This window comes from Chiloscyllium plagiosum, chromosome 1 (genome assembly GCF_004010195.1).
Source record: "Chiloscyllium plagiosum isolate BGI_BamShark_2017 chromosome 1, ASM401019v2, whole genome shotgun sequence".
Taxonomy (NCBI): domain Eukaryota; kingdom Metazoa; phylum Chordata; class Chondrichthyes; order Orectolobiformes; family Hemiscylliidae; genus Chiloscyllium; species Chiloscyllium plagiosum.
The window spans coordinates 58,381,069-58,393,608 of NC_057710.1; the positions used below are offsets into that span (position 1 = coordinate 58,381,069).

Sequence of the window (12,540 nt, forward strand, 5' to 3'; positions counted from 1 at the left end):
TCCTATCGAGAATCATCTTTGCTATCCTTTCCTCTACATCTCTGGAACTATTCGGAGGCCTATAGAAAACTCCCAACAGGGTGACCTCTCCTGTTTCTAACCTCAGCCCATACTACCTCAGTTGACGAGTCCCCAAACGTCCTTTCTGCAACTGTAATACTGTCCTTGACCAATAATACCACACCTCCCCCTCTTTTACCATCTTCTCTGTTCTTACTGAAACATCTAAGTCCTGAAACCTGCACCAACCATTCCTGTCCCTGCTCTATCCATGTCTCCGAAATGACCACAACATCGAAGTCCCAGGTACCAACCCGTGCTGCAAGTTCACCCACCTTATTCCGGATGCTCCTGGTATTGAAGTTGACACACTTCAAACCAACTTCTTGTTTGCCAGTGCCATCTTGTGTCCCTGAAACATGATTTTGGACCTCCTCACTCTCAACCTTTTATATACTCGAACTACAATTTTGGTTCCCATCCCCCTGCTGGATTAGTTTAAACCCACCCCAATAGGCTTAGCGAATTTCCCCCCCAGGATATTGGCACCCCTCTGGTTCAGGTGAAGACCATCCTGCTTGTAGAGGTCCCATCTACCCCAGAAAAAGCCTTAATTATCCAAGAATCCAAAATCCTCCCTCCTGCACCATCCCTGTAGCCACGTGTTCAATTCCTCTCTCTCCCTATTCCTCCCCTCACTAGCACGTGGCACGGGCAACAAACCAGGGGCAACAAACCAGAGACAACAACTCTGTTCATCCTAGCTCTAAGCTTCCATCCTAGCTCCTTGAATTTCTGCCTTACATCCCCATCTCTCTTCCTACCTATGTTTTTGGTCTCTATGTGGACAACGACTTGGAGCTGCTCCCCCTCCCCCTTAAGGATCCCAAAAACACGATCAGAGACATCACGAATCCTGGCACCTGGGCAGAGACATCACGAATCCTGGCACCTGGGAGGCAACACACCAACACATTTAACACAGAGACATTGAGGAATTTCTTCTCTTAGAATCTGTGGAATTATTTCCTACAGAGGGCTGTAGATACTTGGTCATTAAGTATACTCAAGAGTCTCTCTCGTCCCCACAGAACCTCCTATCTGTCCCCCTAACTATGGAGTCCCCAATGACTACTGCTCTGCTCCTCTTCTCCCTTCCCTTCTGAGCAGCAGGAACAGACTCTGTGCCAGAGCCCTGTGCCCTGTTGCTTTCCCCTGGTAAGCCATCTCCCCGCCCCCCCCAACAGTATCCAAAACGGTATGCTTATTGTTGAGGGGAATGGCCATGGGGATCCCTGCCCAGCCTGCCGGTTCCCTTTCCGTTCCCTGATTGTAACCCATCTGCCTTTTCCTTGTACCTGAGGAGTGACTACCTCCCTATAACTCCTCTCAATAACCCCCCTGCCTCCCGAATGATCCGAAGTTCATCCAGCTCCAGCTCCAGCTCCAGTTCCCTCAACTCAACTCCCAAATCCTGCCTTTTCCCCATAAACCCTTGATTCTGTTTAAAAATCTGTCTGTCTCAGTCTTGAGTATACTTAATGACCAAGTATCTACAGCCCTCTGTGTAGGAAATAATTCCACTGATTCTAAGAGAAGAAATTTCTCAATGTCTCTGTCTTAAATGTGTAGCCCCTTATTTTGAGTTTATGCCCTCTGGTCTTAGACTGTCTCACAAGGGAAAACATCTCTGCATCCTGGCAAGTCCCCTAAGAGTTCTATATGTTTCAATAAGGTCTTCTCTCATTATTTTAAACTTACTTAACTTCCCCTCATTAAAAATCCCTCTACACCCTGGATCAATGTTGTGAACCTCTTCTGACTTCCTCCAATGCCAGGATATTTTTTCCTTGGGTAAGGGGACCAAAACTCTCCGTAGTATTTCGGCTATGGTCTGACTTGTGCCTTATATAGTTTTATCACTCTCAACTTAATTCATTTTGAGGCTGCCAAGTAGCAGATATCCTCTTAATAAAATATACTATTTCTTACTGCAGTTTGGAATTTTGTGTTGTGCATTGTTGATGAGGTCAGACTGAGTAGCCATTCATTATTTAGTCTAACCCTTAACACCTTTCTGAATAATAGTACAATGTTCACAGACCTCCAGTCTTCTGGTACCTTGCCTGTACTTAGTGATGATTGGAAAATGATCCTCAGAGCATCTGTTATTTCCTCCCGTGGATTTCTTTAACTATACATTTATAATTTATCCATCATTGGTGATTTATCCACCTTCTCATTACACTTATTTTGTCTAGCATGTCACTCTTCACCTCTACAACTAGAATTTCTGTATAATGCATCTATTTATGAAAACAAGTGCTCATTAAACACCCTGGCCTCATGTTATTCCAAACCTCAATATGTTTACGTGCTGGAAATGGTGATGTAATGTACTTGTCAGAAGCAATTATTTATTTATCAAAAATATTTGATTGAAGTGTGTGTCAAAGATGACCTCTTAATACTTTTCTTTGTTCAGCATTGCTTTGAAAATCTGGTTTTGACAGATGAAGAAAAAAGACTTTTAGCCAAGGATGGTTTGGAGTTACCGACACACCTTCCCCTCACAAAGGTCAGAACAACTTCATGGTTTACTTGCTGAAGTGAGAGGATTATCGGTTTTTTATTTTGCATTAGCCTCCTCCTTAGACAGCCCTTTGGACTCAAGGATGACTTGCTTCCATCCCAGTTCAGTGGGTTCTGATTTGTCTGTTAAGTCCATTTTACAATCTGCAGACTATATCTGAATCTGCTAGTTGTTTGAAACATAAGAGCTCCCACCAATACTTTGTTTTAGCCTATGCAGTTCCCAAACAAAGCCTCTCATATTCAGTGCCTTTCAGAGTGAGCCACCTTTATTTTGGTCAGTTATAAGCCAGCGTCGTCATCCATGAGTCAGTGAACAAATTTGCCTTCTTCAGAGATCCCTGTAGTGTTTCAACTGGAAGTCACTGACCACGACCAAGTTCCAAGTAGAGTAGTTGCTTTGGGAGTCTGGTGTCAGGCATACGAGTAGCTGGTCAACTGTGGAATTCCCTGCCACAGAAAGCAGTTGATGCCAAAACATTGAATGTTTTCAGGAAGGGTTTAGATATAGTTCTTCAAACTAAACGGAACAAAGGGTATTGTGAGAAAGTGGAAACAAGGTACTGAGTTGGATGATTAGCTATGATCATATTGAATAACAGAGCAAACTCAAAAGGCTGAATGGCCTACTGTTGGTCCTGTTTTATATGTTTGTATGTTTCTATGTTTATCTCACCAGAAGAGCAGGTTTCAAGTGATTAGTGTTTTAATGTAGGCAAGTCGGCATGGTGAGAGTGCTGCTCAAGGGCAGCCTTTCCTGTCATCAGACTTGTCTTGTCTTGTGAAGACGCAATTGGTGGCACTTCCAGGGAATTACTGCATTGTACATCAAATTTTGCTGCTGTTTATTTTATTAATTTCTCTTGAATTCCACCAGGTGCCATAGTAGGATTTGAACCCATGTTCCCAGCACACTTGTCTAGCCTAGTCCAATGACTTTTCCATGACACAACTACATCCTCCCGCTGGATAGGTTTTCTGATTAAATTGTTATGCACTTGAATTTTTTACAGTAATAATCAAATATCTGATGATAATAAGCTTCATGTTGACTGCTATGGAATGAATAGAGCATTGATATCACTTTCCAACTTCTGTTGAGCCCTTTCAAACTCATGTAGAACAAGGCTTTACAATTTGATTCTATTTCTGCTTCTGTTAGATAACAGCCTGAGCAATTGTTTTGCTTCAGTTTTAAAGGTGGATAAATTGATTTTAGGATCACAATCAACCATGAACTAGCAGAATGGAGGAATATTTTTGAAATGCTAAAAGGCCTTTTCCTATGTTCTAATGCTTCCTTGAAGCTCAACAGAAAGTTTCATGAGATTGTCTCAGATGCTAAAGCTCTCATTCACTCTGCACCAAATTACCTCCTCCCTTCTTGAAAAGGGGGAGAAATTAAACCAAAATTGCCATGCTGACATTATCCTGTTATACTTGGCACCTCTTTCAGATACTTTAACTGCAGGGATTGAGAATAGGAGAGAACAATGAATTTAGCTATTTTGGCATACTGTTATTAGTTCATTCAAGAGTGAAAGAATACTAGTCACATATCTATCCTTTTAGACACAATGTCGTCACCGAACATGGGTGTGCTTGTATATGTGTTGAAAGGGCCAATTTGACACTATTCACTCACTGGTCCAACACATTCAAGCTACTCTACTGATTTGAAATTACAAGGAAAATGCCTTTTAGTTCAATCAATGAAACAGAGTCTTGAATTTTTCCATGGAAGGGATTATTCTGAAATTTAAATCATCTAAAGTTATCTAAATTGGTGGATAAAATGTCGAGCTTGTATTTAGTTGGCTCTTATTTTGCAAACTTTCATTACATTACTATTGCAGTCTGAAGAACGAGCACTGAAAAGAATCCGCAGAAAGATCAGAAACAAACAATCTGCTCAGGAGAGTCGCAAAAAGAAAAAGAATTACATCGATGGCTTGGAGAGTCGGTAGGAATGTACAAATATTAAGCTTGCTTGAAACTGATTTTTAAAAATTAACAATTTGAGGCAACCTTCTTTCTGGTCAGATAAAGTAATGTCTGTAAGTTGTTCAGATAATTTTAAAATGTTTAGTAGCCGTATGTGAGTGTATATTGCTAGTGAATGTGTAAAGAATTAAACTACCGTATTAGTTACACTCCATCAGATAATGGTAACACAGGTGTTAATAATCTGTATGATACAATACCTGCACTGTTTCTTATTAAGTGTCCCATCACGATTTACTATCTGGTTTTAAAATTAGGGTTTAATGTTTGCAGGAAATCTACTTAAATTTCAACTTACTTCTGCTCCTTGATTTCTTGTGATTGCAAACTTGTGGTGTGTCTATTCTTTGGTTGTAGATAATCTAAAACAACAATTATATTTCTGTGTTGCAGAGTTGTAGCATGCACCGTTCAAAATCAGGAGCTGCAGAGGAAAGTGCAGCATCTTGAAAGCCAAAATATGTACGTATAGCCACAGAGATAAGATTATAATAATGATATACTTGTGAACGTAATGTTCATTTATGCTGAACCTAATACTGACAAAAGGTGGCTGTCCTCAGTTGGAAAAAGATTGAATTCATAACACTAGTATTCATTACCTCGATGACCAAAGAAATACAGTTTTTTAAAAAAGAACATTAGAACAAGACAATAATGGACGTTCAGAGATTCACATGACAAGCCAGTAGACTAAAATCTAAGGGGATCTAAGAGCAATTTAACTTCTTAATAAACTGTCTGAAATTACTTCCCTGGAACATTTCTATTCTTGTTTCTGATACCATCTTATTTCTCTCTGTACATGATACCCATCATAGTAAGTATTGGATAGAAATCTGTGGCTGCTTGATTGCAGTAAGATTCCTAATTCCAGCATAATGTAATCTATTATACTGATCATCAAATGTTGTTGGTAAATTATGTTTTAACTCTTTAATTTTCTCACTTATAAACCAGTTGCAAAATACTTTTATTGTCTTATGTCAATTCTTAATATAAATTTTCAAATATAAATAAATATGATGAATATACATCACTTTAAGATAACATATTGAAGCAAAAATACAACCTAAACCTTCAGTAAGGAACTTTGTTTTTATCTCTCCAGCTATTTTATTGTATTTTGTAGTATGGAAAAGGTAACAGTCATTTCTCATTTGTTTTACTTCAGGTCTCTAATAGAACAGCTAAGGAAGCTGCAAGCATTGGTTAAGCAAACCACAACCAAAAGTGCTAACATCAGCACATGCATAATGGTAAGAGCAAGATATCACACAGTTAAATAATACGTTGAATGTGTCTGAGCTGGGATTAACAGTGTTGCTTTGCTCAATAGACAGCTTTGTTTATACAGAATGCTAGAATCCATTACGAAATGCCAAGGCATTTAGAAAATTAAACTACTAGCTGACAGTGTGAAATGATCTTGTGAAAGAGAAATTGTGTTCAACTACTTTATTAGAGTTCTGTGCGGAAGTAACAAACAACATAGATATTGCTGAACCTGTAGGTGTAATGTAATTCAAAAGGCTCTCAAAAAGGTGCCACATTGAAGGTTATTTTACAAAATAGGTGCTCATGGTGTCATGAATAATATATAACATATAATAAAGCATTAGACTATTCAGTCCATCAAGTCTGCTCTGCCAGTCAATCGTGGGAGCCTGTATTACTGAACCAAGCTCCCTTTCACAAACTGGAGCCTTCCCGTTCCCATCTTTCCTCAAAGTCCTGGCCATCTGGGTGTTCTTGCATTACCTGCCCTTCAAATCGCAATATCACCTCCCTTCACTCCCCCACCTCAGGTCTCCACTTCTGTGCCTGCTGTCAGACCTCCATCTGTATTCTGACTCTGACACTCTGGCTGTTGGGTCTGCTCATAGTCCCAGCAGTGGCGAGAGATCCTGGTGGCACTGCAGGGACAGCAGAGCTGACCGCTAATAAGATCCGCAAGCAACACTCTGACACGGGGTTAAGCCTTGCCTTTAACCAATTAAAGCTCCTTGGAGTGTGAAATGGCTGTGGGCAGCTTTAATTGACAGGAATACATTCTGGCAGTGACAAAGGCAGAAATGAGGATTTCAGCGGCAGATGAGCTGATGGGTGAAGTTGGACGATGTCACCAAGATGTGATCACACACATGTGATCAGAAGCTCATGTTCAGGTAAAATATGATGCCAAGACTGCAAGCTAGTCCGATATGGCATCATGAACTGACTGCATTTAATCTGTTACTGAGGGCCCATAGAATCCCTACAGTGTGGAAACAGGCCCTTTGGCCCTACAAGTCCACACAGACCCTATTATTTTACATTTACCCCTAACCTACACGTCCCTGAACACTGTGGGCAATTTAGCATGGCCAATTCAACTAACGTTTGGATTGTGGGAGGAAACCTGAGCACCCCGAGGAAACGATGCAGACACGGAGAATGTGCAAACTCTACACAGACAGTCACCTGAGGCTGGAATTGAATCCAGGTCCCTGGCACTGTCTAAGTCTGAAATGGGGACTGAAACCAATAGCTCCAATCCTCCGCTGCTTGATTGGCAGAAGTTTCTGCTTATTGAGTACTGGATACTGGGTAGGTGGTCTGATCATTTAATGACAGTGAAAGAGTCTGAGCGATACTGTGACGTAGAGCTGGGTACTGTTTGCATGTGTGTGGAACTGATACTCTGCTTTCAGATAGTGTTGCAGTTGGGATTCATATAGATGAGATACGGGGCTGGGGTGGCCTCCCTTTGGGAGGCACCAAAGGTAACAATATACCAGGGGATAGAGAAATCATTATAAATGATTCACCGGCTATAGAACCATAGGTGAGCAGTCCCACACAGCTGATCAACATGAGATTTCAAAGGAGATGGTTGTAGTCAATTGTGCTGAAGGCTGCAGGCAGGTTGAGAAGAGTGAGGGGGAGAAGTTTACCTTCATCATTGGATGTCTTTTGTGAATTTGGGAAAAACTACCGTCATATTATAATAGGGACAGCAGTTGAATGATGGGATTCGCACATGAGTGAGGAAAAGTGAGTTCTGATTTGGGAGATGACAATACATTCATGGACTTTGGAGAGGAAGGGGACATTTTAAATGAGAAACTAGTTTCCAAGTACTGTGGCATTTGGTTTTATGAGGAGAGAGATGATGATGGCAGATTTGAAGGAGAGAAGGATAACACCCGATGAGAGAAATTGGTTAACATTAATGACTAGGCAGGAGGGGAAATTAGTTAACAGTTAGCTAACGAGAGAGGGAGAACATGAGGTGAGCCTCGTGCACACCAGAGCTTGGAGAGGGCATCTTGGGAGAAAGAGGAACAAAAGCAGGGTGTGAATTCAGGACTAGGGGCATTGGATAACTAGAAAAAAAAAGTGGTCAGATGGCCTGGGCAAAAGTGGGTTTGCAACAGATGCTTTGATCAGTGACTCACTGGTCTATGACTCTATTGGAGGTGAGGCAGGTGGGAGTAACAGGGAGGTAGATTTAGGAAGATTTTCTGCAGTAAAGAAAAGAAACTGGTTGAGGAGTTCCTCTGTATTGAAGGATGAGATGGGAATAGCCCATATGTGAGAGCTTTTATTGGAGCTAAGGCTCTGAGTCAGAGCTGTGGCTGTACTTGAGCAAATTTGTGGCTGTACAAATGTAGTGAATGAAGGCCAAGGGTGAACAGTTGTGATTTTGACAGTGCAGTACAATCCGAAGTAGCTGTGCTGTCGACTGTAAAATCAGGTAATCAATAGGTACTTGCCAACATGAAGTAAAAGCAGTGAGATAAGTCCCAGATGACAGCTGAAAGAAAGAGTCAACAAAATTGGAGTAGAAAATAATCCTCCAGTTACAAGTGCTTATAATTTTGTAATGACCATTTTGTTTCAAAATATTACAGCTCTTGTCAATATTAGGTTAGGCTGAAAAATCTAATCGGGTGACCTTTAGATATTTTTATTCTACTTCAAAATTCTATGTATTGCTCCATGTTATCCTCCAACTTTTTAAACAGGACTCCTGAGAAGATGGTTTTCTCCTGGGTTAGCTCCCTAATGGGACCCATACACATGGATGCTATCACTATCTGTGGGTTTAATTTATCTGCGCTGTATTGTTCCATTTATGAATAACTAGCAAACTTACTTGCCTCTGTTCTCTCCTAGGTGTTCCTGTTGTCTTTTACACTTATCATTTTTCCAAGTATCAACCCTTTTGGTGCAAAGCTGGGGCCCCAGGATGAATCGTATAGTGGTGAGAAATTTTTAAGAACAATTTATAAAAATCAGTCCTTGTGGCTGAAATGTTTTGGCTTGAGATACCTGAGCAAAATCGGTGAACTGACTTTGAATTCTTGCTCTAATTAATGGCCATTCATTCGTTTCATACTTTCCTGTTCAGATATTCCTAAACATCTGCACCTCTTCCTGATTTTCAAGATGCAGAGTGAAAGTGTTAAACTTCAAAATAGCATGATTTTAAAAATCAGCAGTGAAGTTGTTTTATGGCAGCATCAATTTTACGTAGAGAGATGAGTAGGGGTTTTGTTTCCTTGATGGTCATTCAAGTGTGGAATGCTGTACCCCTACAGGTCTGGGAGGAGACTGGGTCTTTAAATTTATTCAAGAATGGGTGGCATAGTGGCTCAGTGGTTAGCACTGCTGCCTCACAGCAGCAGTGCTCTGGGGTTATATTCCAACCCCAGGCAATTGTCTGCATATAGTTTGCACATTCTCCCTGTGCCTGCATAGGATTCCTCCCACAATCCAGAGATGTGCAGGTTAGGTGGATTGGCCAACCTAAATTGCCCATAGTGTCTGGGGACGTGCAGTCTGGGTGGATTAGCCATGGAAAATGCAGCGTTATGGGGATAAGATAGAGGTTGTGGGTCTGGGTGGGATGCTGTTCAGAGGGTCACCGTGGACCCGATGAGTCAAATGGCCTGGTGGGAAAATGGAGTTGAGGACTATCAAATTAGCCATGATTCCATTGAATGGCAGAGCAGACTCAATGGGCTGAATGACTTATTTCTGTTTCTACAGTTTAGCTTCTCAGAACTGCAACTTCTACAAACCAAAAGAGTACTTTATCTCTGAAATTTGTCCAGAAAATATGTATCTTTGTGTGCTAGTAGCTTATTTAATTTGACCTGAGTGTTTGAATGGTTTTATCTGAGCAGTGGTGCTCTTATTTAAATAAAAATCAATCAATTTAATTTAATTGTTACTGATGCTAACACAGCTGTTCAATTGGAGTTACAGCTTTGTAAATTCATTTTGCTACCTAGTTCCAAAAAGTAAACCAGTGGTGTTTGTAGCCATTGTCTGAAAATAATTTGTTAGTACACTTATAATGTAAAGTAAAACTATAAATTTAGGGTGTGTGTAGTTTTGTTCAAAGGTAGCCTATAAGTTTTTCCCCTATTTATCTTCAATCTGAAAGTAATCTATAATTGTCAAGTTACTACTAATCTTGGAGCAACTGTTGTGCGGGGTTCACAGCACAGAATCCGATAAGATAATTGTTGTTTTAAGTCTGTCCAAGAGAAAGGCTGCAGTAATTCTTTCTTGATTATATGGTTTTGGAGGTAAGTCTCTTGATTTAAACTTAAAATATAAGCCATAGCTATTAATTTAACCTGGGGCAGTGTTTGTAGAGGAATAAGACGGTGTTATTTTCTGGGACTGTGGATTGTGAAGGAGCAAAAATGGCCTTTGCAGTGACATGTACTTCTTGTCAGATGTGGGAGTTTAAAGAGAGTTTAAGGGTTACTGTGGATTATATCTGCCATAAATGCTGTTGGATGCGAGTCTTATCAGATCGAGTGGATTGGTTGGAGAGATAGATAGAAGCGATGAGGAATTTGCAACAGCAACGGTATGAGATGGATGACAGTTATAGGAAGGGGGGAAAGTCACAGATACAGTCACATAGATGGGTTAACTCCAAGAAGGGTAAGAGAGGTAGGCAGCTAGTGCAGGATTCTTTTGTGGATATACCCATTTCAAACAGGTATGCTGTTTTGGAAAATGTAGGGGGTGATGGATTCTCAGGGGAACGTAGCACGAACAGCCAAGTTTCTGGTGTTGTGACTGGCTGTAATGCAATGAGGGGTACGTCGACTTCCACGAGATCAATTGTGTTAGGGGATTCTGTAGTCAGAGATACAGACAGACATTTCTGTGGCCAGCAGAGAAAAAGCAGAATGGTGTGTTGTTTCCCTGGTGCCAGGATCAATGATGTCTCAGAGGGTGCAGAATGTTCTCACGGGGGAGAGGGGCCAGCAGGAGGTCATTGTCCACATTGGAACCAACAACATTGGAAGGGAAAAGGTTGAGACTCTGAAGGGAGATTACAGAGAGTTAGGTAGAATTTTAAAAAGGAGGTCCTCAAGAGTAGTAATATCTGGATTACTCCCAGTGCGACAAGCTAGTGAGGGCAGGAATAGGAGGATAGAGCAGATGAGTGCATGGCTCAGGAGCTGGTGTATGGGAGAAGGATTCACATTTTTGGATCATTGGAATCTCTTTTGGGGTAGAAGTGACCTGTACAAGGACAGATTGCACCTAAATTGGAAGGGGACTAATATACTGGCAGGGAAATTTGCGAGAACTGCTTGGCAGGATTTAAACTAGTAAGGTGAAGGGTGGGACCCAGGGAGATAGTGAGGAAGAAGATTGATCTGAGACGGGTACGGCTGAGAACAGAAGTGAGTCAAACAGTCAGGGCAGGCAGGGACAAGGTGGGACTAATAAATTAAACTGCATTTATTTCAATGCAAGGGACCTAACTCGGGGCATGGTTAGGAACATGGGACTGGGATATCATAGCAATTACGGAGACATGGCTTAGGGATGGGCAGGACTGACAGCTTAATGTTCCAGGATACAAATGCTAAAGGAAAGATAGAAAGGGGGGCCAGAGAGGAGGGGGAGTGGCATTTTTGATAAGGGATAGCATTACAGCTGTGCTGAGGGAGAATATTCCTGGAAATACATGCAGGGAAGTTATTTGGGTGGAACTGAGAAATAAGAAAGGGATGATCACCTTACTGGGATTGTAGTATAAACCCCCCAAGGTCAGGGGGAAATTGAGAAACAAACTTGTAAGGAGATCTCAGCTATCTGTAAGAATAATAGGGTAGTTATGGTAGGGGATTTTAATTTTCCAAACATCGACTGGGACTGCCATAGTGTTAAAGGTTTAGATGGAGAGGAATTTGTTAAGTGTGTACAAGACAATTTTCTGATTCAGTATGTGGATGTACCTACTAGAGAAGGTGCAAAACCTGACCTATACTTGGGAAATAAGACCGGGCAGGTGACTGAGGGTGTCAGTGGGGGAGCACTTTGGGGCCAGCAACCATAATTCTATTCGTTTTAAAATTGTGATGGTAAAGGATTGACCAGATCTAAAAGTTGAAGTTCTAAATTGGAGAAAGGCCATTTTTGACGGTATTAGGCAAGAACTTTTGAAAGCTGATTGGAGGCAGATGTTTGCAGGTAAAGGGACGGCTGGAAAATGGGAAGCCTTGAGAAATTAGATAGCGAGAATCCAAAGAAAGTATATTCCTGTCAGGGTGAAAGGGAAGGCTGGTAGGTATAGGGAATGCTGGATGACTAAAGAAATTGAGGGTTTGGTTAAGAAAAAGAAGGAAGCATATGTCAGGTATAGACAGGATAGAGTGAATCCTTAGAGTATAAAGAAAGTAAGAGTATACTTAAGAGGAAAATCAGGAGGGCAAAACGGGAACATGAGATAGCATTGGCAAATAGAATTAAGGAGAATCCAAAGGGTTTTTACAAATATATTAAAGACAAAAGGGTAATTACGGAGAGAATAGGGCCCCTCAAAGATCAGCAAGGCGGCCTTTGTGTGGAGCCACAGAAAATAGGGGAGATACTAAATGAATATTTTGCAACAGTATTTACTGTGGAAAAGGATATGGA

At 41.1% G+C, this 12,540-nt stretch overlaps 1 protein-coding gene across 1 annotated transcript in view; it reads left to right on the forward strand.

The window, feature by feature from the left end:
- The window catches only part of LOC122548571 (cyclic AMP-responsive element-binding protein 3-like protein 3), a 19,317-nt gene that overhangs the window by 4,163 nt on the left and 2,614 nt on the right, over positions 1–12,540 (forward strand). Inside the window, exons 2-6 of the mRNA XM_043687409.1 lie at positions 2,486–2,578; positions 4,449–4,555; positions 4,990–5,058; positions 5,771–5,855; positions 8,758–8,845. Of these exons, the coding sequence (XP_043543344.1) occupies positions 5,057–5,058; positions 5,771–5,855; positions 8,758–8,845 (175 nt within the window). The 5' untranslated portion in view covers positions 2,486–2,578; positions 4,449–4,555; positions 4,990–5,056. The remainder of the gene's footprint in view (positions 1–2,485; positions 2,579–4,448; positions 4,556–4,989; positions 5,059–5,770; positions 5,856–8,757; positions 8,846–12,540) is intronic.